Source organism: Lactuca virosa, chromosome 5 (assembly GCF_052849685.1).
Source record: "Lactuca virosa cultivar CGN04683 chromosome 5, Lactuca_virosa_CGN04683_v6, whole genome shotgun sequence".
NCBI classification, from domain to species: Eukaryota; Viridiplantae; Streptophyta; class Magnoliopsida; order Asterales; family Asteraceae; genus Lactuca; species Lactuca virosa.
Genome location: NC_136430.1, coordinates 43,964,739 through 43,988,652, shown reverse-complemented (window position 1 = coordinate 43,988,652; position 23,914 = coordinate 43,964,739). Strand labels below are relative to the sequence as shown.

At 41.3% G+C, this 23,914-nt stretch overlaps 1 protein-coding gene across 1 annotated transcript; it reads left to right on the top strand.

Moving 5' to 3' along the window:
• Window positions 1–235: 235 nt before the first annotated feature.
• PDE312 (Nucleic acid-binding, OB-fold-like protein) lies at window positions 236–3,711 on the top strand. The gene is made up of 12 exons (XM_079052010.1): window positions 236–1,034; window positions 1,160–1,219; window positions 1,298–1,327; window positions 1,492–1,565; window positions 1,728–1,809; window positions 1,921–1,994; window positions 2,087–2,153; window positions 2,279–2,371; window positions 2,470–2,646; window positions 2,739–2,789; window positions 2,880–3,034; window positions 3,154–3,711. Exons 1-12 carry the CDS (start codon window positions 306–308, stop codon window positions 3,539–3,541), a joined length of 1,980 nt encoding a protein of 659 aa, XP_078908136.1. The 5' UTR covers window positions 236–305; the 3' UTR covers window positions 3,542–3,711.
• The last annotated feature ends 20,203 nt before the right edge of the window (window positions 3,712–23,914 follow it).

Below are 23,914 nucleotides of genomic sequence, written 5' to 3'. Positions count from 1 at the left end.
TCTTATCGTTTTATTTTAATTTGTTTAACTGGTAACCATTTTCAGACAAAAATATCAAATATGATGGTCTTTAAAGTTAATCATTTAGAAAATCTGAAAAATGCAAATTGTAAATCGTAAATGAAACCTATGTTTGCAATTCACCATAGTTTCGTGGTCCATTTGAAATTAAAAAACAAAGATTGATGGCCTATTAAAGTCCCTATGTTTACTTTTGTCTTTACAATTTGGTCAGCATAGTTTCATACACTACAATTACATAACTACTCAAACCAACTTTATCCACTCTGAGCAAGCAAGTGAGAATGCAAACCCTCTTAAACCCTCATCCCATCTCCTTTCTTCCTCCTCCGAAAATCCTAAATCCTAGTAAGCTATTCAAATCTCGTAATCTAAACTCATCCCTTCACTTCATCTCAACTGGAAAATTCACCGTTAAAGGTTTCTCAGCGGACGAATTCCCGGTTGATGAGGATTTCATCGAAAAATTCGGTCCCAAAGACGTGGAAACTGAAGATGAAGCCCGTCGCCGCAACTGGATCGAAGGAGGTTGGGCTCCATGGGAGGAAATCCTCACTCCAGAAGGAGATTTCGCCAGAACATCACTCAACGAAGGAGAAGAAGTAGCATTGGAAAATCCTGATTCGATTGAAGCCTTCAAAATGCTGAGACCTAGTTACAGGAAGAAGAAAATGGAAGAATTAGGGTTAACAGAGGACGAATTTTACGCGAAGCAGTTCGAGCTTAAGGGCGACATTCCGGAGCCCTTGAAGACGACATGGGCAGGGCCGCTGGTGGTCCGTCATGTGCCACCCCGAGATTGGCCGCCGAAGGGGTGGGAAGTGGATAAGAAAGAGCTGGAATTTATCAGGGAAGCTCATAAGTTTTCAGCTAGAGTTGATCTTGAGCAAGTACAGAATGAAGCAAAAAGCAATACAGATGATTTGTGTTTGGACAGATATAAGGTGTTTCTGAAGCAGTATAACGAATGGGTGGATGCGAATAGAGATAGATTGGAGGAGGAATCATATAAGGTTCATCCCAACACTCAGTTCTTATCGTGATTCCTCAACTTGTAATTAATGCTCACTTTGAAAACACCCCATAATTCCAAGCTATTCATGTTATACACTAATGAGATCCATAATTTTTGATACAGTATGATCAAGATTATTTTCCTGGTAGAAGGAAAAGAGGGAAAGATTATAAAGAAGGAATGGTAAGTTTTGAAATAATGTGAACCAAAATCGATGATGATCTTATGTTTTCTTACTTATTTTACCTTTCCCTTCTGCAGTACGAGCTACCATTTTACTACCCCGGACAAGTAAGTTTTACTGCTCTGTAATTCCCTTGAGCCATGTATAAGTATGCACTTGCATTGATTTTATTACCAAAATGAACTTGTAAATCTTATTATCCAAATAGCAATTCATGCTATAAACCTACTTACATACATACATACATATAATATATGTATATCTTGTGCAGATTTGTGTTGGTAAAGTGACTACTTTGCATCTTTATCAAGGAGCTTTCGTTGACATTGGAGGTGTTCATGATGGGTAAGTCTTGATAAATGATGTGTATTAAGTCGTTAAGTCGTTTCTCTGACATTGTCTATTAAGTCGTTATTTCTGCATTAAGTAAAAAAAAGAAACACTTGTATACAATATATATAGCTTTTTAGATTCTTAACTCTAAGTAAAGCTCCATGGTCATTTCAGGTGGGTCCCAATTAAACGTAATGATTGGTATTGGATCCGACATCATATAAAAGTTGGTATGCATGTCATTGTTGAAATTCTGGTGAGTTATGGCTCTTCAAAGGCATAATTCTGCTCCTTATTCCTTTTAAAAATGTTGTATTTTTGTATTATGTTGCACAAGTCAAATGTCTGTCTATTTTATTTTTTTCAGGCCAAACGAGATCCTTACCGTTTCCGATTTCCAATCGAGATGCGTTTTGTTGATCCTAATATAGATCACCTTATGTACGTTTTCCAGTTTTATATCTTTTATAGATAGATTGTTAATCAGCTCAAAACTATAGCAAAATGTTTGATCTTTGACTTTTTACCTACAGTTTTAAAAGGTTTGACTACCCACCAATTTTCCATCGGGAGGAAGATACTAGTATGGATGAGTTGCGTGTAAGTTTTATTTGTTTAATGGTTTCTTATATATATATATATATATATATATATATATATATATATTAATATATGTATGTATGTATACATGGATTTACTGATGGTTTCAATACTCTTATTAACAGCGTGATTGTAGAAGGCCACCAATTTCTAAGGATGATCCGGGAATCAAGGTGGAGGAGGAACCTTTAATATGTAATCACCCTTACGTTAATACGGTATGTATATCCTGTTTGACAGTTTACAGTTGACAGTTGACATATAGCATAGATTAATAATAATAAAATGTTTGAATAATAATGAATTTGGTTTGCAGTTATGGCAAATACATGTTGCAGAACAGTTGATTATGGATGATATGGAGATGAATCCTGAAAAATACGAGGGTAAAAAATTGTCGGAGTTGAGCGATGAGGTGGAATTCAATGAAGAAAACAGTGTCGAATACAGTCAAGATTATTATAACGGAACTTTACTACCCAAAAGGATTGTGGTCAGTACTCACCACTTGGCTTGTGCTTGTTTAATCATCATTATTAATATTATATTAAGCGACATTTCTTTTAATATGTATGTATTCATCAGAACGTGAGCGTGAAAGATCTCGACTTAGATGCTGCATACTCAGAGCGCCAGGTTTGTTTTGAATTTGATTGATGTCAGCTTATTTCCCGTTTGCCTCCTATGGAATGTAACATCATGTATGTATATTTGGGGTTTGCACAGCATCATAATAAATTGAAAATTGAAGCAATGGAAAAAGGCGCAACATCTTACAAAATCGACAAGTTAAGGCGTAATCATGAGATGGACGAATACGATTTTGTTCATTGGCGACGCTCGGTTGAGGAAAGAGAGGCCTTACTTCGAGACATAAGCTGGTATGTTTTTTTTTTTTTTTATCTTCTTATTAAGACAATTCTACTTTAAAAAAATCTACCTAATTGTACAATGCTATGCTATTTCTTTCATTTAACGTTGTGTTATAAATGTGGTTTAGCCGTAGAGCGGTTGGTCTACCATTAGAGGAGCCAGGAAGGTACCATGACCCGAGCAGCGTTGCAAAAGACAAATACGACCCTGAAAACCCTCTGTATAGATACGATTATTGGGGGGAGCCAAAAAGTTCTGAAAAGACTAAACAAAACAGATTAAGAGACTTCCACAACAAAGGAATTATAGGTAGAGGAATGGTGTGGTATGAAACGTCGTATGAAGATGCAATGAAGAACCAGGATGAAACGCGAGCTATGGAAATGGCAGAAACAAGGAATAAAGAAGATGAAGATGACGAGGTTGATGATGTCATTTTTGAGATCGTTTCAGAGCCACAGCCCGAAGTCAATGGGGTTCAGACCAATGTATTTTCAGATGAATACTATGACTAGGTTTTTGGTGTTTGATGTATGTTGTATAGGTCAAGGAATTAATCTCGTAATCAGTGTTTTTCAGGGAATGATTGTTGTTTTTTTTTGGGTATCAACATTGAAGTTAGTGATGGATTAAAATTTTTGGTAGACAAATATATGAGTGGGCCGAATTTGCCTTTTTTATCAAATACTGACTTATTTGGAAGACATGGAGATGAGGATACAAGAATGGGCCACCATTTAACATGTTGGATCGATCACATTACGAGTCACAAGATGGATCACATGCACGTTACAAGTGATGCCTGGAGTACATCTAAAAATTTATCTGAATAATGCTTTGAATTTGGTATTGGATTGATCCTTATCCATGACAAATGGTTAAGGACACCAACCATTGGAAAGGAATGACATGATTTCTAAGTCAAGATAACTCACAAAAATGTTCTCATCAAATTAAATGAAATCAATGGATTTGAAGCTGTAAGTGTTTGGAAGATTTGAAAAAAAAAAAAAAAAAAAAACTAAGGGTGCTTTTAGTTGCGGAAAAATGAGCTGTTTTTCGGAAAAAATTTCCAAGAAAAATAAGAATTTTGAAAACGCGTTTAGTTTCTGTATTTTTCTAAATTTTTCACGGAAAATGAAAATTTTTCGTTTTCTAAAATTACAAAGAAGTTGGTTTTTTTTGGAAAACCGATAATCATTGTTTTCCACATTTTTCTAATTCCAGTTTTTTTCTAAAATATAAACACCCACTTCCACCCCCCCATCCACCTCTACCTATCCTCACCTTAACACCCCCAACCCACCACACCCCTACCTACTTACACTCACTCCTAAGTCCACCTCCACAAACACACACACACACACACACACACCAACCCCCACAAACACACACACATCCACCCCTACAAATACACACACACCCCCCATCCCCACAAACACACACCCACCCCCACCCCCACCCCCACAAACACACACACCCACAAACACACACAAACACACCCTACCACCGCTACTATTTTATAAAAATGAAAACTGATAGAAAAATACACATCTAAGCATGTTTTCTAATTTTCTAAAACTGAAAAATGAATAAGTTTAACTAAACGCGTTTCCTAAATTTTCCAATGAAAACCGAAAACGGAAAACGAAATATGAAAAGGGAAAACGAAAAACAGAAAACGAAAATGTTTTTCCGTAACTAAACGCAACCTAAATGATTTAAACCCATATTCTCCATACATCCGATATAAGTTTCTCAATTCCATTGTTGTGCTTAGAATCATGTGAGAATGAATGGAATTATAATATGAAAATGGGATTGGAATAGATGACATGTTTAAATCACTTTTAGTAAGATCATTTTTTATCATTAAGTTATAAGAAAGCAAACTAGAGATAATCATAAAGTCATTAAAGACTTAAAGTGGATGATTGATGTCTTTGTGAGTGCATCCTTGAAATCATGAAAATATTAAGACATTTCGTGGTTAAGACATGAAAGACATGATATAAATGAGTATCAAAATATATTATCAACACTTATTACAACCATTGGTATCAACTAGACTAGTTAGAGAAGGAGTGGGAGCCAAGGGAGTAAGTACAATGGCCAAATGATTTTTTTTTTTAAAATTTGTGGCGTTTAGTAGCAAACTACAAGCCGTGATCTTTCTTGTTGGAAATATGCCCATAGTCACAACGTAACATCCCGATGTTGAGGTAATTTCAATTTTAACCCTATGTATGAATAAATATTGCATTCTAGTCCTTGTGCATAAGAAAGAGTGCAAATGGCCCAAAGTGGCATTTTGGTAATTTATGGCCGGAACTTAGTACGTTGGGCATACTCTTCGTACGCAAGGCGTACACGCGAGGAGCGTAGTATACATGGCGTACCTTGCATACGCACGACGTATGTAAGAGGGTTCCAAACCCTAAATTTTAGGGTTTGAACCTTATTTAAACAACTTTATGGCCCCAAGACCTTCACCCTAATCAGCCTCCACAGGAGAAAACATCCCTCTAGATAACCCTAAGTGAGAAGAGTGCATTTTGAGCTCATTTGTGTGTGTTGGTGGTGTTCTTGAAGAAGATGAAGGTGGTATAAAGACATTGGAGCTTGGAAGAAGCTTGAATCTAGGATTCTCTACTTGCTAGCAACCTCCAGGAGGTAAAAAGCTTCTAGCTTGATCATCCTATCATGTAGATCTAGACATTCCTTCATTTAGGGCATTTATGGTCCCAACCTTGGTGATTCTTGAGCATGGAATGCTCTTGACCCAATAAATCATCCTTTCAGACCCAATGAGGGGTCTTGAGTAATAAAAATGAGATCTTGGTGCTTAGTTCTTCCCCATGCATGCTTTAGAAGGTCTTAAGGTGTTCAGAAGTTGGTATTGTTGGTATTAAGCACTTAATGAGCATGCAAAGTTATAAAGTTGGAAACTTAATGACTCTTAGTGGTATTTCGGCCTTGGATCTGCTTTTGGACGTATTAAGTCGAAGGATTAGGATCTTAACCGGTAAAGAAGAGAACTGCTGCGTACACAGGGCGTACCAAATGGTACGTTGCGCGTATGCAGATTTGGCCCCGACGTCTTGGACCGCTAGTACGCCCCGCGTACATTCAGAGTACGCCCCGCGTACGAGCCCTGAGTTGACTCGGATGGGTTGACTTGGTTGAGTTGTTGATTTTGACCAGTTTTGACCAAGGATATTTTGGGAAGTGTTATTAATTTAGAATGGTAAATGTTTTAACATTTAGGATTTGGGTTGAGCCGGTTGTCGGAGCTGGGAGTTATTCAGGCTACATTCAGACTGTGAGGTGAATTTTCCTCACTGTACCCATGGGTCGAAGGCACCGATGCCTAACCACTAGATTATTTATCCTGGTCAGGATAATGATATGATAGTTGTAGCTGTTCAGTAGATCCGTATGATTATCTGTATTTAATGGCTCTGTATTTATGTTTGTTTGTTGCATATGTCGACATGTTGTGTTGTGTTGAGGCGGTCCAGTCATGCCGAAGGCTCGTAGAGCGGTCCAGATAGGTTGTAGGCCCTGCGAGGCAGTCCAGTCAGGCTGGCTGTTTATATTGTATGCTTGTTTGTTTTGGTGTGCTGGTACTTTGGGGGAACTTACTAAGATTTTGATTACAATTTTAGTTTATGGTTTCAGGTACTTCTGAGGATCGTGGGAAGGCGAAGGCGTGATTGTACACAACTTCCTGTTTTTATGTATTCGGGTCTTGGGAAAACTCTGATTTGAAATAACGCTTTTGAAACAATGACTCTTTTTGTAAACAATATTGATTCATGGTTGGTTTTAAATTTTTTTAATTTATTTTGATTTTTGGAGGGTTACAAGTTGGTATAAGATCCTTGGTTTGAGAGAATTGAATGAACATTCGTGTGAGTCCAGACTCAAACTAGGGAACTGCAAAAGTTTTTAAACTGGTTTTCAAAATTGTTTTCAAAAGTTACCAAGGAATAATGCGATGTGTACGATCAGCCGAAGCAAGAAAGTGTACCCTAAGTTACCCACACTGTTACTTGATGTTATGTTATGTTAGAACAACATGCTAGTGGTAGGCTAGGGATCTTTAGGAATCGCATGATAGAATTGCCTGATATATGATGCCTGATAGCCTAGAGTTATTCTTGAATAAAATTGACATAATTATTGTAGTTGCTTGGTGTATGCATCAAAATTGTACATAATTAAGATTTTATAGCCTATGAATGTTTGATTTAACTTATTTCTTGTTCCTTGTCTGGTTGTGGGCTTAGGGTAGAATCAAGTATTCGACTGTTTATGGAATCCAACGTTATGTATGATTAGCATACACGAGTGTTACAGGGTTGGTGGAAGTTTCATGAATGAGTTTGTGTGAGAGCAGCCGACCAGTTGAAGAATGTCTAGCCTTTCTCTAAAGAGTGAGAATAGGATGTATGCGTTATGCTAGTTTGTGTTGTTAGGGTTGTTGTGATGATCCTCTGAGACAAATACGGGTAGGCGTGGAAGGTAGTATGGGCCCGTACTACCGGAATCACATGACCCGTACGCGTAGCAGGGAAGTCACAAGCCCTAGGGTTTCGTTATTTGGAATAGCTCCTATGGGATGAATTGCGTTTTATCTGATAGTTTCTGTTTTATTTCAGTATGGTGTTCACGAGGGGATCTATATCAGGAGAAGGAACGAGTGGCCAGGATAGGCCAGGGCTGACTGAGGACCAGGTTAGGGAGATGATTCATGCTGAGGTTGTTTCTATAGTCCGGGGGTAGATACCAGAGTTGTTTGAGTCTATCAAGACCGCCATGATGTAGTTCTTCGATGACTGATATGCTGCACTTTCTGAGGCTGCTGTTGCTGCAACTACCGCGACCGTCGATGCTGCGGGGATTGGCAGGGGGAGGGGGGGGGAGCCTTCCAGTACTGGGACTTCGATAATACGAAGCCCCCGGTGTTTGATGGAGTCCAGGATCCGATCATTTCCATGAGGTAGTTGTCCGATGTTGAGGGATGTTTCTTTACTTGCTCCTGCCCAGCTGACCAGAAGGTCAAGTGCGTTCTGAACCTTCTTCGGTCTGGAGCGAAGGATTGGTGGAGACTGGTTATTGGTTCATACACTTCAGAGCAGAGAGCTGTTGTATCATGGGAGCATTTCTCTGAGATGTTCCGCTTGAGATATGTCCCAATGGTTGAGAGGGATAGACTGGCACATGAGTATTTGGACCTGCAGCAGGGGACTAAGTCGGTGACTGAGATCACTAAGATGTTCACTGAGAGAGCTCTGTTTTGTCCTGAGTTTGCTGCTTCCGAGCAAGCTCAGATGACCCGGTACTTGAGCATGCTCAAGAAGGACATCCGTCAGTTTGAGTCTATTCAACGCTATGGTACACTTGTGGAGTTACAGGAGCCCGCTAGGCAGCGGGAGATTGAGTTGGAGCTCCAGACGAGGGAGTGGAGGCAGGCTCCGGTGCAGTCGCAACTTGCGGCGAAGCGGTTTAAGGTCTATGATGTGAGATCTGGGAGTCAGATGGGCCGTACTTGTGGCAAGTGTGACAAGGTTCATGAGGGTTATTGTCGATGTACTTCTGTGTGCCACATATGTGGCAAGGATGGGCATTATTCCTAGGACTGTCGCCAGCATGTCCCTGCACCGACCACTAGGATCTGTTATCAATGTGAGCAGGTTGGCCATATTAAGGCCAACTGTCCTTTTCTCATGGCGAGACCGGCGCAGGCTCCGACTCCAGCTACTTTGAGGATCACCGATAGGCGACAGGGTAGAGTGGAGCTCTCGGGGGCTCGAGGTCATGCTTTTCAGCTCACGGCAGAGGAGGCCAGGGCGGTGCTAGACGTCGTTACTGGTATGTTTCCATTTACTATTTTGTCGATTATGTTATGGTATGCTTATGTTTATGTTTATGATAGGTAGATTCTTAGTGAATTCTTTGCATGCTCTTGTGTTATTTGACTCGAGCGCGAGTCGGTCCTTTGTGTCTCAATCTTTTAGTAGGGATTTTGGTATGACCCTTAGCTAGTTGGAGCGTCCGTTGTGGGTTTCTATCGCCAACGAACATGGGATTTCTGCATCCAGAGTGTATCAGGGTTGTGTTCTGGAGATTTTCGGGTGCCTTATCCAATTAATTTGATTCATATCCGCATGGTGGATGTATGCATGATAGTGGGGATGGATTGGCTGAGCAGGTGCGGTGCTATGATAAATTGCGAGGGTCAGCGAGTGATAATTCAAACCCCAAGTGGGGGAGAACTGGTTATCTATGGAGAGGGTACCAGGTTTGGGTCAGGGTTTTGTTTGGCGGCCATGGCTCGACAGTACATTCAACATGGTTGTATGGGTTATCTTGCCTATGTGGTTAATACATGGGTTGTGGAGCAAACATCAGTTTTGGATGTGCTAGTTGTCAGGGAGTTTGCTGATGTGTTTCCGGAGGAGTTATCCGGTGTTCCTCCCAAGAGGCAGGTTGAGTTCATGATTGACCTAGTGCCAGGTGCGACTCGTATTGCCAAGGCGCCGTACTGTTTGGCACCACCCGAGATGCAAGAGTTGTCTTCTCAGCTTCAGGAGTTGTTAGACAAGCAGTTCATCAGACCGGGCAGTTCCCCGTGGGGAGCACCGATATTGTTCGTCAAGAAGAAGGATGATTCACACCGGATGTGCATTGATTATCGGGAGTTGAACAAGTTGACGGTGAAGAACCGTTATCCCCTTCCGCGGATTGATGACCTCTTTGATTAGTTGAAGGAGCATCTTGGTTCTCCAAGATCGATCTGAGGTCTGGGTATCATTAGGTGAGGGTTAGAGAGGAGGACGCGGAGAAGACTGCATTTCAGACTCGTTATGGGCATTACGAGTTCGTGGTGATGCCATTTAGGCTCACCAATACGCCAATAGTGTTCATGGATTTGATAAATCGTGTATGAAGGCCGATGCTCGATCGACCAATTACTATTTTTATTGAAGATATCTTGGTGTATTCCAAGACCAGAGCATGAGGAGCACCTTCGAGAACTTTTGGAAGTGTTGAGGCGAGAACGGTTGTATGCCAAGTTCTCGAAGTGTGAGTTTTGCTTACCAGAGGTCCAGTTCCTGGGGCATCTTATTATCCAAAACGGGATTTTGGTCGATCCGGCCAAGATTGAGGTTGTGATGCAGTGGGAGGTTCCGAAGTCTCCCTCAGAGATCTGGAGTTTCTTGGGTTTAGCAGAATATTATCAGAGATTTATCCAGGATTTCTCCAAGATTGTTGTACCCCTCACTCATCTGACGAGGAAGGGCGTGGATTTCTGATGGGGCCCTGAGCAACAGATGACATTTGAGATACTGCGACGAAGATTATACGAGGCCCCAGTATTGACCCTTCCGGAGGGTGTTAAAGATTTTGTTGTATTTTGTGATGCATCCATCACTGGTTTGGGAGCGGTTCTTATGTAGAGGGGGCGAGTGGTTGCATATGCTTCTCAGCAGCTAAAGCCGCATGAGGCACGTTATCCTACTCATGATATGGAGTTGGGGGCAGTAGTGTTTGCCCTCAAGATTTGGCGGCACTACTTGTATGGGGTCCGGTGTACTATTTACACAGATCACAAGAGTTTGCGATATCTTATGGACCGGCCGAACGTGAACATGAGGCAGCGCAGGTGGCTTGATGTGGTCAATGATTATGATTGCGAGATTCTTTACCATCCGGGTAAAGTGAACGTGGTCACGGATGCTTTGAGCTGCAAGTCGGCTGGATCTTCAGCTGGGGATATGTGTATGAGGATATCCATTGATTCCCCACTTTTGGATTTGATCATAGGGGCACCGGAAGAAGGAGTCAAGAAGGAGAACTGGAAAAAGGAGAGGATCAGGAGCGAGATTGACAGATTTGCCATCAATAGTCGGGGATTGTTGACCCAGTGTGGTCGGGTATGGGTTCTGGTTTCTGGTGGGATCAGACATATAATTTTGGAGGACGCACATAAGTCTCGCTTTTCGATACACCTGGGAGCCACCAAGATGTATCATAATTTGAGACTAATTTAGTGGTGGCCATGTATGAAGAAGGAGATAGCCTGGTACGTTGAGAGGTGCTTGACTTGTAGAATGGTCAAGCAGAGCATCAGAGGCCGCATGGCAAGCTGGATCCTTTGGAGGTTCCCATGTGGAAGTGGGAACAGATCACCATGGATTTTATCACCAAGCTACCGAAGATTGCCAAGGTTTTTGATGTTATCTAGGTCATAGTGGACCGATTGACCAAGAGTGCCCACATTTTGGCCATCCGAGAAATCTCCTCGGCCGAGAAATTGGTCGATGTGTATGTTCAGGAGATTGTTGCTCGTCATGGGGTTCCGATCTCCATTATATCAGATTGAGATGTTCGGTTCACTTCCTGATTATGGCAGAAGTTTCACGAGAAACTGGGTACGAGGCTACATTTCAGCACTTCTTATCATCTGCAGACTGACGACTAGAGTGAGCGGACCATTTAAACACTTGAGGATATGTTGCAGACTTGTGTCATAAATTTTAGTGGGAGTTGGATTTCTACCTACCTCTTGCGGAGTTTTCCTACAACAACAACTATTACTCCAGCGTTGGTGCACCGCCTTTCGAGCTTGTGTATGGTCGGAGATTTCATACCCCAGTTTGTTGGGGGGAAGTTGGTCACAGAGTCATGGGAAGGAATGAGGTAGTCCTCCAAACCACATAGCTCATCCAACAGACCAGACAGAGTTTGTAGATAGCTCAGAGTCGGCAGAGGAGCTATGCCGACCGTTGTCGATCAAAGTTGGAGTTCCAGGTCGGCGATATGGCGCTACTGACGGTCTCACCCTAGAAGGGTGTGATACATTTCAGGAAGATAGGAAAATTGGGTCCCCGGTATATTGGACCGTTTTGTGTGGTTGCCAGGGTAGGCAGGCTGGCCTACCGGTTGGATTTGCTGAGTGAGCTCAGTCAGATCCACTACACTTTCCATGTTTCACAGTTGCGGAAGTGCGTGTTAGACGATGAGGCAATGGTTCCTTTGGATGATATTCAGGTCGATGAGCGCCTGAACTATGTTGAGAAGCTGATAGCGATAATGGAGAGAAAGATGAAGGTCCTACGCAACAAGGAGATACCTTTCGTAAAGGTTTAGTGGCAGCATCAGAAGGGCTCTGAGTGGACCTGGGAGCCGGAGGCGGAGATGTGGGAGCATTATCCTGAGTTATTCACAGTAGTGGACTTCGAGGACGAAGCCTAGTTCAAGTTGGGGAGAATTCTAACATCCCGAGAGCGAGGTAATTTCAATTTTAACCCTATGTATGAATAATATTGCATTCTAGTCCTTGTGCATAATAAAGAGTGCAAATGGCCCACAATTGCATTTTGGTAATTTTTGGCCGGAACTTAGTACATGGGCGTACTCTTCGTACGCAAGGCGTACATGCGAGGAGACTAGTACGCAGGGCGTACGTGAGAGGGTTCCAAACCCTAAATTTTAGGGTTTGAACCCTATTTAAGTAACTTTATGGCCCCAAGACCTTGACCAAATCAGCCTCCACCTGAGAAAACATCCCTCTAGCTAACCCTAAGTGAGAAGAGTGCATTTTGAGCTCATTTGTGTGTGTTGGTGGTGTTCTTGAAGAAAAAGAAGGTGGTAGAAAGACATTGGAGCTCGGAAGAAGCTTGGATCTAGGATTCTCTACTTTCTAGCAACCTCCAGGAGGTAAAAAGATTCTAGCTTTATCATCCTATCATGTAGATCTAGATATTCCTTCATTTAGGGCATTTATGGTCCCAACCTTGGCGATTCTTGAGCATCGTATGCTCTTGACCCAATAAGTCGTCCTTTCAGACCCAATGAAGGGTATTGAGTCATAAAAATGAGATCTTGGTGCTTAGTTCTTCCCCATGAATGCTTTAGAAGGTCTTAAGGTGTTAATAAGTTGGTATTGTTGGTATTAAGCACTTAATGAGCATGCAAAGTCATAAAGTTGGAAACTTTATGACTCTCAGTGGTATTTCGGCCTTGGATCTGCTTTTGGACGTATTAATTCGAACGATTAGGCTCTTAATCGGTTAAGAAGAGAACTAGTGCATACGCAGATTTGGCCCCGACGTCGCGTACATCCGGAGTCCGGAGTACGCGCTGCGTACATCCGGAGTCCGGAGTACGCCCTGCGTACATCCGGAGTCCGGAGTACGCCCTGTGTACATCCGGAGTACGCCCCGCGTATGATCCCTGAGTTGATTCGGCTCGGTCGACGGTTGACTTGTTGATTTTGACAAGTTTTGACCAAGGGTATTTTGGGAAGTGTTATTAAATTAGAATGGGAAATGTTTTGACATTTAGGATTTGGGTTGAGTCAGTTGTCGGAGCTGGGAGTTATTCAGGCTACATTCAGACTGTGAGGTGAGTTTTCTTCACTATACCCGTGGGTCGAAGGCACCAAAGCCGACCCACTAGATTATTTATCCTGGTCAGGATAATGATATGATAGTTGTAGCTGTTTAGTAGATCCGTATGATTATCTGTATTTGTTGGTTCTGTGTTTATGTTTGTTTGTTGCATATTTTGACATGTTGTGTTAGGTTGAGGCGGTCCTACTTTGTGTTGTAGGCCAAGAAACTCAGAACGAGCGGATAGGCTGTAGCCCTTGCGAGGCGGTCTAGTCAGGCCAGTGGCCTGTGGAGCGGTCCGGATAGGTTGTAGGCCCTAGGAGGCGGTCCAGATAGGCTGTAGGCCCTATGAGGCGGTCCAGTCAGGACAACTGTTCATATTGTATGCTTGTTTGTTGTGGTGTGCTTGTACTTTGGAGGAACTCACTAAGCTTTGACTTACAATTTTAGTTTATGGTTTCAGGTATTTCCGAGGATCATGAGAAGGCGAAGGCATGATTGTACACTTCGTCCTGTTTTTATGTCTTCGTGTCTTGGGAAAACTCTGATTTGAAATAATGCTTTTGAAACAATGACTCTTTTTGTAAACAATATTGATTCATGGTTGGTTTTAAATTTTTTTAATTTATTGTGATTTTTTGGAGTGTTACACACAACAAGTTAGTGACATTCCATAATTAGGAGGGGCCTTTTGGGTTACACACAAGACATGAGTTGAGCATACAATGACAAAAGGAAAATAATGGGGACTAGTTTATTAATGTGACACCTTATAATGAGTTAACTAGAAAATAAAAACACTAAGGGGACTAAGTGTAATTATTCTTTATTTGAGTTGGTAAGTATGTATCTCCTAAATGAATGGATAAATATACCAGTTTTAGGGATAATGTGTAAAAAAAGGTCAGGAACGATCCCAAGAAAACCATTGATTCCATTCACTCCTTTTTCCCTCTCTTTTTCACATGTTCTTCCATAGTCTCGACATTCATTCTTCAAAATATAGGGTTTTTGAGTTTTGGTAAGGTGAATAGAAGGAGTTATCATTGTTATAGGATCATGATCTTGGTGCTTCTGGTTTGGGCTCTAAAATTTCCAAGACAAAGAAGAAATCGGATCACACTCTCCACAAGAAGGGTATATGATGGATCCATATATATATATATATATATATATATATATATATATATATATATATATATATATATATAAGCTTTGTTGCTAAAATGTCAAAATAACAAGATCTGTGGTGGGTCATGATGATCAAGTTTTTTATGTTATGCGTCTGTTGCTTTGTGCTCTAGAGATCATCAGAACCCAACTGTGGTATCAGAGTCAATGTTCTAGGGTTTTAGCACATTATAATTGATTTGGTCATAAAGAATTTAGGGGGTATAAATTTATACACATGAAAATTATGCATTCTGTCACTGTTTTCTAAAAATCGTAGTAATTTTTCAAAAATTGTTCAAAGGTTAGGTTAGTGCCATTGGGAGCCATTCGTGATATCCAAGCATAATTTGACTTTAGTTGGATTGATTAGATTTCTAGATAATGATCATTGTGTACAAGCAAGGGTTGTTATCCCTTTTGTGGTGCTTGTGTGATGGTTTAAATGACTACCTCGCTATTTTGAATCAATTAACTTTGTATTAAACTTTGGGACCATATTTTCCACATTTAAAAACTTTGAAATCTAATGACTTTAAAAGTCCTTTTTTTACTACCCAAGAGTAGGGTATTTATTAGACACGTTTTGATTTGAAATCTAATGACTTTAAAAGACCTTTTTAAAATTACCAAAGATTAGCGTATTTCATTAGACACATGTGCACTCCGCACCTCCCAATTTGTATCAAGTCGAAGTGTAAACTCCATTGACAACCTTATAAATTCCATTACAATAAACAACTTGGTGACAATAAAAATACCAACACATTTGTTAGATACGATTGTAGTTTCATCATTTCCCCCACATTTCTTCTCCCTTTTATATTTACACCACCTTTTGTTATAATTATGTTTTATCATCGATCCATATCTATATGTTACATTATTTTACAGAGAAATCTTAGTCCATCTACTATTAGAAAAAATGCCTTTTATGACACACGTTGCGTGTCATAAAAGGGTACAAATGAGACACAAATGTGTGTCATTAAAGTCCATGTCATAAAGGAAGATTACATGTATTTGCGTGTCATAAGCCTTTAACATGCATTTGCGAGACACATTTATGACATATGTGGTGTGTCATTAAAGTCCATGTCATAAAGGAGTATGCCACACAGTTTGTGTGTTAAGTGTTTTAAAAAAAATTCTAGATTTACTAATTTTCAAACTAAATGACAATTAATGACTAATAATACAAAAAATAACCCATTTCATAAAATAAATGTACTAACATTCAAACTAAATCACAAACAATAATTTCATTATACAAAGAGATTCACATTCCAAATCCAGATCTGTCACATCTGGAATCTAGAAGGTCAATTATGGAAATAAATTCCCTTTTTAGGGGCCAATTCGTTGAGTTTATGACATAAACTCGATGTGTTGGAAGCTTTTGGGGCGTATGTTTTTAAAGACCAACTCGTCGAGTTGGTGAAGGGAACTCTACGAGTTGGATGCTGTTTGAGAAAACCCTAATTTTAGGGCTTTGCACCCTATTTAAAGACTTTAACTCCCTTGGCTGGCCTCCTTACCAGCCTCCTTATCCAGAAAACCCTAATTTCGTGTATTATCCTTCAAGGTTGAGTGTGTGAGCTTGGAGAGTTGGTTTTTGGTGTTATTTGGAAGGAGTTTGAAGATTGAAGGTGCTTAGTTTGGATGAAAGGATTTGGATCCAGAAACTCACCACTTGTTGCAGTCCTTTTGAGGTATAAAGTCGAAACCTTGTGTTGTTATCTTCTAGATATCTTTGTGGGATGTTTTAGCTTGATTTTTGGGTGTATGGTTGGGTTGTCCAAAAGGTTAAGGGTTCCAATGTTATTATGTTAGATCTGACCCTTTTATGACCTCTCTTGGCATAAAGTTGCAAGCTTTGCTAAGTCCTTAGTCCCATCCATGCATTAAGTCCTTTATTAAGCCATTTTGGACTCTAGGGTTCCTTTCTTACATGCATGGACGTAAAGTTGGAAACTTTACGTGATAATCCAGCCTTGGGATGCCAGATCTGTGTTTTGGGACTATGTTTTGAGAGTTTAAGGGCTTAATGGGTTAAGCCTCACTCTATCAAGTCAAGGATTCGGGTTTGGGTCCATTGTAGTGGGTTTTAAGGGTAAAGTTGGAAACTTTACCCTTCTATTCATCATTTGGGAGGAGATCTGAGAATGGAAGCTTTAGATTCGATGGAAACAACTTAATGCATTAAGCTGTTTGATTCCTAGCTAACTCGGCGAGTTCATTAGGAGAACTCGGCGAGTTAATGCGAGTTTTCCTGATCTGTGCAATTAATGGAGAAACTCGACGAGTTGAAGAACTGTTGACTTTGACTTTTGACTTATAATGAAGGGAATTATGGGCTTAGTATAAGGCCCGTATGGGATTGGGCCCAATTTGGAAAATTGGGCCATTAGTAGGCTTTGATGGATCTAGTAGTTTCTGGTATTTTGTGCTTGAGTTATTAATGTGGCATAGGAATGAAAAGTTTTGGACTAGAAAGAATGGTTGGGCCTTAAGGCAGGGCCATGTGAGGAGTTTGGGCCCAATTTGGAAAATTGGACCATTGGTTGATTAGTGGGCCTTTGGGCTTTCAGATTGTAGTTTGGGTCATGGATTTGGACAAGGCTAGGTTGGGGGTAAAATGGTCCTTTTACCCCAGGTATGTGTAAAACCCCAAATTGCTTTGTATCAATCGGATTCACTATGATGGTGCGGAATCCCAATCAAGTGAATGTTGCAAAACATGATATAGAATATAGAACACAAGATGAATCTTCAATGCACACTATATTCAATGATAGTCTGGTACATAAGATTCGGATTACACTTGGTTTTCTCTCTGTTTCTCTCTAGAACGTGTTCTTGGCTTATGGCAACACCCAAAAACGTCTCTCACTCTTTACAAGGCTAAAATAACACTATTTATGCCTAGACCTAATAACAAAGGCCCAACCCAAAACCTAAACAAGACAACATTAAGCCTAACCGAAATCACATGTGATTTCGGTCCACACAACACCAAAACGAGGTGTTTTCGGTCCTAGACCGAGAACGCTAATAGCTTATGAAAAACAAAGTATAAACCATAATTTATGACCTAAAAATCTCCCCCTTGGTTTATAACTTTCTTTTCTCTTCAATCCTCTCTTTGATCTTGACTTTTAGCTTTAATCTTCGATTTCTTCACAACTTCAAGATGAACATATGAATTTCTGCATGAATGACTTCATGTTGAAAATTTGGACTTCCTTCAAAGATTTGACCTTGAACACACATTGGGTGTAAAGGCTTCTTGTAAAGGTTCTTGAAATCAGCACTCTAAGCTTTGAAAACTTCAGAGATAATAACAGAGAGAGACCGATTTTTTTGGATTACTTCAGCAAGTTCATAGATAAAAACAAATTGATTGAGGAGGCTTCAATGCAATCTATCAAATAACTTCAAGTACAGCTTCATCTTGCTTCTAGGATTGAAAGATTGAATGTTGAAATATAATCTTCACTTCCAGTTCCTTCGAATGAGTCTTCTTTAATGATCACCGTTGCGCCTTGAAGAGTAACTGTCACACCCCGAAACCGAAGGCGGAAACGTTCCAGGGCGGAGGACGTCATGCGTAGTATCACAACAATCGTATCATAGTAATCAAAGTAAACACAACCATTACATTGCATTATGAATATTTACATCTGTCTGAAAACACAATTTATACAAATCATTATATTCAAAAGAAACAAAAGATAAAGACTGGACTTCAAGATGCTCCGTCTTTTACAAAAGTGATTGAAGGTACCTGTCTATCGATGTCCTGAGAATACAAGCGATTTTGAAAACGGATCAGCATAAAGCTGGTGAGTTCATAAGCGTATTTTTGTATTGGAAACTAGTCACTGAATTTGTAAAATCTATTCCTTTTTACTATCAGTAAATATCGTTTTGTATCGAAAAACCTTCGTTATTGAATTCCGAAATATGTATGCATGCTTCCCAAGAAAATCCAATATTTTCTAACATGTTAATTGAGTTCTGAATGAAAAGTATAGTTCATTTGAAAACCTTGGTTGCCACCAGTAAGTAAGATTCGTTTCGTTTAAAAACCCTGGTTACCACCAGTAAGTAGTTTATTATTCAAATAAAACCATGAGTTAGATCGCTGGAATACCCTCCAGTAAGTAGATAGGTGGTTTTATAAAATAAAAACCATGGAAGAAATAATCCTGTAAATTAAGGTTAGTTTTACATATTGTGAGTCGGATAACCATGCTAATATGACCCGTGACCTCCTTGAAATTTCTTCAGACGTCGTACGATTACAAAATTTGTCACCCCGGGCGTGCCCGCCCCACTGTAGCTAACAGTGCAGATGTGGGATTGTCAGTCCCGAATAGATCTATTCACAAATTTCACGCTCTCCCTCCAGGAGACTCTGGTTATACTTCCGGAGAGGATTTATTAGTACCCTGAAGGGCAAAACGAAGATTAGTCTCACAATCCTGTATTAACTAGATTACGTGTAGTTCAGTTGTTTTCGAGTTCGAAAGCGTTGGTAAACAATGTGGAGTATAATAATTATACAAGATAATTATCTAGTAAGATACTCTCGTTATTCGTATGAATAAACTAAATCGATCATAGTTTATATGTTTGACTTGCATGGAGTTTGATTTTGAAAACTGGAAATGAAATCTCCAAACTATACCTATTATAGTTTGATTGATAAGTTATGTTCAGGTACTATTCGGAAAACTATGCAATTATGTTTAGAAAACGTCCCTTATGCTCCGCATTTTACAAAAGGGATAAGGTATCTAAATGTTTAGTATAAAACCATTGTAATTGCATCAGTTTTTAAGTTACTAAAACCTTTATGTTTGGCTTGTATTCCCCCCTGAAAACGTTATAAAACTTATAAAAACGTAGGGGTATGAACTCACAGTTTGACGTATGATTCGGATGTACGATCGGTTTCGAGCACTGAGTGTCAACTGATGATTTGTACACAAGTGGATCCTATTAACATATAATAATGATTATACGTATTAGATCAAGGCATTTCATGATAAAACACGATGGGAAACCACCCTAGGGACTTGGAAATGCTTGGAACTAAGTGTCGGAGCCATAAACGATCGAATAAAGGAAGTGTGCGGCCAGGGTGTGCGGCCAAACTGTGTGTGCGGTTGCACACAGGAGTGTGCGGCTGTACAGAGGGTGTGTGCGGCCGTACACAGGGGTGTGCGACCGTACACGCCTCATTTGTGTCCGAAACGTCGATTTTGAGGTGTTCTAGAGTCTAAACCAAGGGTAACTAGCAATTGGAGGCCAAACTCTTCACTCTGGAGAGCTTTCAAGGCGTGTGCGGCCACCTTATGAAGGTGTGCGGCCGTACACCTTCAATAGATGAAGAAAACGAAGAACACCATGAGTTTTAGGCTTAGATTCAAGTGTCTTACCAATATAACGAGCTGATTGATGAGGTAGTTCACGTTTTTGAGCCCTTTAGAGTGTTCTTGGATGAAGTTTTTAGAGAGAGAAAGTAGTGAGAGAAAGCTAAAGGAAAGAAATGAAGGATGTAGTCACCTTATATATATAAGGGTGAGTGTGCGGCCGCACACCCATGTGTGCGGCTGTACACACCTCTCAGGAGGGTGTAAGGCCCGGTTTTTGTCTCTATACGACTTGTAGACTCATTTCTAATTTCATTCCCGACTGTACTCAAGCTTATAACACTTAAACTAACTCTTAAACGGTGTTAAATGATGATAAAATCGAGTTTAATATTGATAATATTAATTTATCTTACAAGTTAGAAGTTTCGGGTTGTCACATCATCCCCCCGTTAGAGGGAATTTCGTCCCGAAATTCGAATATAGAATACAAATCGTGGGTTAGGGAAAGAGATGCGGATACTTCTGTTTCATCTGATCTTCGCGCTCCCAAGTGAATTCAGGTCCCCGCTTGGCATTCCAGCGAACCTTCACTATTGGGATACGACTTTGTTTTGTTCGTTTGATCTCCCTATCCATGATTTCGATTGGTTCTTCCACAAAGTTCAGATTCTCGGTGATTTCAATCTCATCGAGAGGAATAACAAGAGTCTTGTCGGCTAAACACTTTTTAAGGTTCGAGACGTGGAAGAGGAGATGAATTCTACTAAGCTCTTGAGGTAAACGGAGTTTGTAGGCTACAGGTCCGATCCTGGCGAGGATCTCGAACGGTCCTACGTATCTTGGATTCAGCTTTCCACGCTTTCCAAAGCGTATCATGCCTTTCCAGGGCGAGACCTTCAACAAGACAATGTCTCCAACCTGGAATTCCAAGGGTTTTCGTCGTACATCGGAGTAACTCTTTTGTCTGTCTCGCGAGGCTTTCAGTTGTTCTCGGATTTGAACGATCTTTTCTGTGGTTTCGCGTATGATTTCTGGGCCGGAGAGAATGCTGTCGGGGACTTGTCCCTTGGCAAGCTGCGTGTCGCCTACCTCAGCCCAGCACAGAGGGGATCTGCACTTACGGCCATATAGGGCTTCAAACGGCGCAACTTTAATACTAGTGTGGTAACTGTTGTTGTAGGAGAACTCGACTAAGGGTAAATGGGTGTCCCACGACTTACCGAAATCGATGACACATGCTCTCAACATGTCTTCCAAGGTCTCGATGGTCATCTCACTCTGCCCGTCTGTCTGAGGATGATAAGCTGTACTCATGTCCAGCTTATTTCCAAGAGCCTTCTGCAGTGACTGCCAAAATCTCGAAGTGAACCTGCTATCTCGATCGGAGATAATGGACACAGGCACTCCGTGCAGTCGGACTATCTCTTGGATGTAGATCCGTGTAAGTCTCTCCATTTTGAAGGTTTCCTTGATCGGTAGGAAGTGAGCGGATTTAGTCAGCCGGTCGACTATTACCCAGATGGTGTCGTACCCGCTCGGAGATTTGGGTAATTTTGTGATGAAATCAATAGTAATCCTCTCCCACTTCCATTCGGGTATTTCCGGTTGTTGGAGTAGTCCTGAGGGCTTCTGATATTCGACCTTCACCTTAGCGCAAGTCAGGCACTTGCCCACGAAGGTAGCGATCTCCGCTTTCATGTTCGGCCACCAATATAGTTTCTTGAGATCGAGGTACATCTTATCCGAGCCTGGATGAAAGGAGTATCTGGTCCTGTGAGCTTCATTCATGACAAATTCTCTGTAACCACTGAACTTTGGGGTCCAGATCTGGTCCATGAAATAATAAACTCCGTCTCCCTTGATCTCTAGGTTCTTATCCATTCCTCTGAAGGCCTCATCCGTGACGTTCTCTGGTTTTAGGGCTTCCAGCTAAGCCTCTCTGATTTGCGCGGATAAGTGGGAATGGATAGTCATAGGTAGTGCTTTCGCACTGCGACTCGTGTGCTCTTTGCGACTAAGAGCATCAGCCACCACATTGGCCTTGCCGGGATGGTAGCGTATTTTGCACTCGTAATCGCTGAGTAGCTCAACCCAACACCGTTGTCGCATGTTCAACTCCTTCTGATCAAAGATGTGCTGCAGGCTTTTATGGTCAGTGAAGATGGTGCATTTGGTTCCGTAGAGATAATGTCTCCATATCTTCAATGCGAAGACCACAGCTCCCAACTCTAGGTCGTGTGTTGTATAGTTGGCTTCGTGTACCTTCAGCTGTCTCGAGGCATAAGCAATCACTTTTCCTCACTGCATGAGCACACAACCCAAACCCTGATTGGATGCATCGCAGTAAACAACGAAATCCTCCGTCCCTTCGGACAGAGACAGGATAGGTGCGCTGCATAGGGCCTGTTTCAATGTCTGGAACGCAGCGTCTTGCTTCTCACTCCAACAGAAAGGTAGACCTTTTTGAGTCAGAGTGGTTAAGGGTTTGGCAATTCTGGAGAAGTTTTGAATAAATCTGCGATAATAGCCAGCGAGACCCAAGAATTGACGAATTTCTGTGGGTGTCTTCGGTGCTGACCAGTTCTCTATCGCTTTGATTTTGGAGGGGTCCACGTGTATGCCTTCTTCGCTTACCACGTGACCTAGGAAGGTTACTTTACGAATCCAGAATTCGCACTTGGAGAACTTTGCGTAAAGCTTCTCCGCCCTTAGAGTTTCCAGCACCAATCTCAAGTGTTGTTTGTGATCTTCCTCGCTTCTAGAATAGACAAGTATATCGTCAATAAATACGATGACGAATTTGTCTAGGAAAGGACGACACACCCAGTTCATCAGGTCCATGAACACAGCCGGTGCGTTGGTTAGACCGAAGGGCATTACTACGAACTCGTAGTGACCATATCGAATCCGAAATGCTGTCTTAGGGACATCGCCCTCATGGACTCGTAGCTGATGGTACCCTGATCTTAGATCTATTTTCGAGAAATAGCTGGCTCCTTGGAGTTGGTCGAAGAGATCATCGATTCGAGGAAGAGGGTAACGGTTTTTGACAGTGAGCTTGTTCAGCTCTCGATAATCGATACACATCCGAAAGGATCCATCCTTCTTTTTCACGAACAAGATCGGGGCTCCCCAGGGTGAGGAACTCGGCCTGATGAATCCTTTGTTGAGCAGCTCATTGAGCTGACTAGATAGCTCCTGCATTTCTGCTGGTGCTAGGCGATATGGAGATTTAGCTATGGGGGTAGCTCCGGGGACTAAGTCGATACGAAACTCGACCTGGCGTTCAGGAGGGATTCCCGGAAGCTCCTCAGGAAAGACATCAGGGAAGTTGCAGACTTCGGGAATGCTCACAAGGTCTTTAACTTCCTGCTTTTCATTGACGACGCGGGCTAGGAACGCATGGCATTCCTTTCGCATAAGTTTCTGAGCTTTGATGCACGAGATGATACGGAGGTTTGAACTAAGTTTATCGCCGTAGATTACGAGGGCTTCGCCGGAGGGAAGGTTGAATCGGATGGCTTTTTCGAAACAAAGGATATCAGCACGATTGGGGCTCAACCAATCCATGCCGATGATGACATCAAAGCTTTTTATGGAAACCGGCATAAGATCGATGAGAAACGAATGATCGTTCAGGGTAAGAGTACAACCGCGGATTATATCATTAGTGCTCTCCTTCTCACTGTTAGCCATTTCGACGGTAAATGTTTTGGTTAAGGGTTGAGGTTTATGTTTTAGAAAATACTTGAATGCATGACTAACAAAACTTCTTTCAGCACCAGAATCGAAAAGAATGCATGCATAAGAGTTATCGAGGAGGAACATACCCGACACAACGGTAGGGTCAGCCACAGCCTCCTCTTGCCCCATGGATAGTACTCTCCCAGTGTTGCCCGTTGTTGCTGCCTTGGGGCAGTTTCTCTTGAAA

What these genes read in the sequence shown, in the direction of transcription:
- PDE312 (XM_079052010.1), top strand. Translation starts at nt 306, where the DNA reads ATGCAAACCCTCTTAAACCCTCATCCCATCTCCTTTCTTCCTCCTCCG. An exon ending in AAGATTATAAAGAAGGAATG is followed by an intron (nt 1,220 to 1,297) that starts GTAAGTTTTGAA and finishes TCCCTTCTGCAG; the next exon opens with TACGAGCTACCATTTTACTA. An exon ending in CCTAATATAGATCACCTTAT is followed by an intron (nt 1,995 to 2,086) that starts GTACGTTTTCCA and finishes TTTTACCTACAG; the next exon opens with TTTTAAAAGGTTTGACTACC.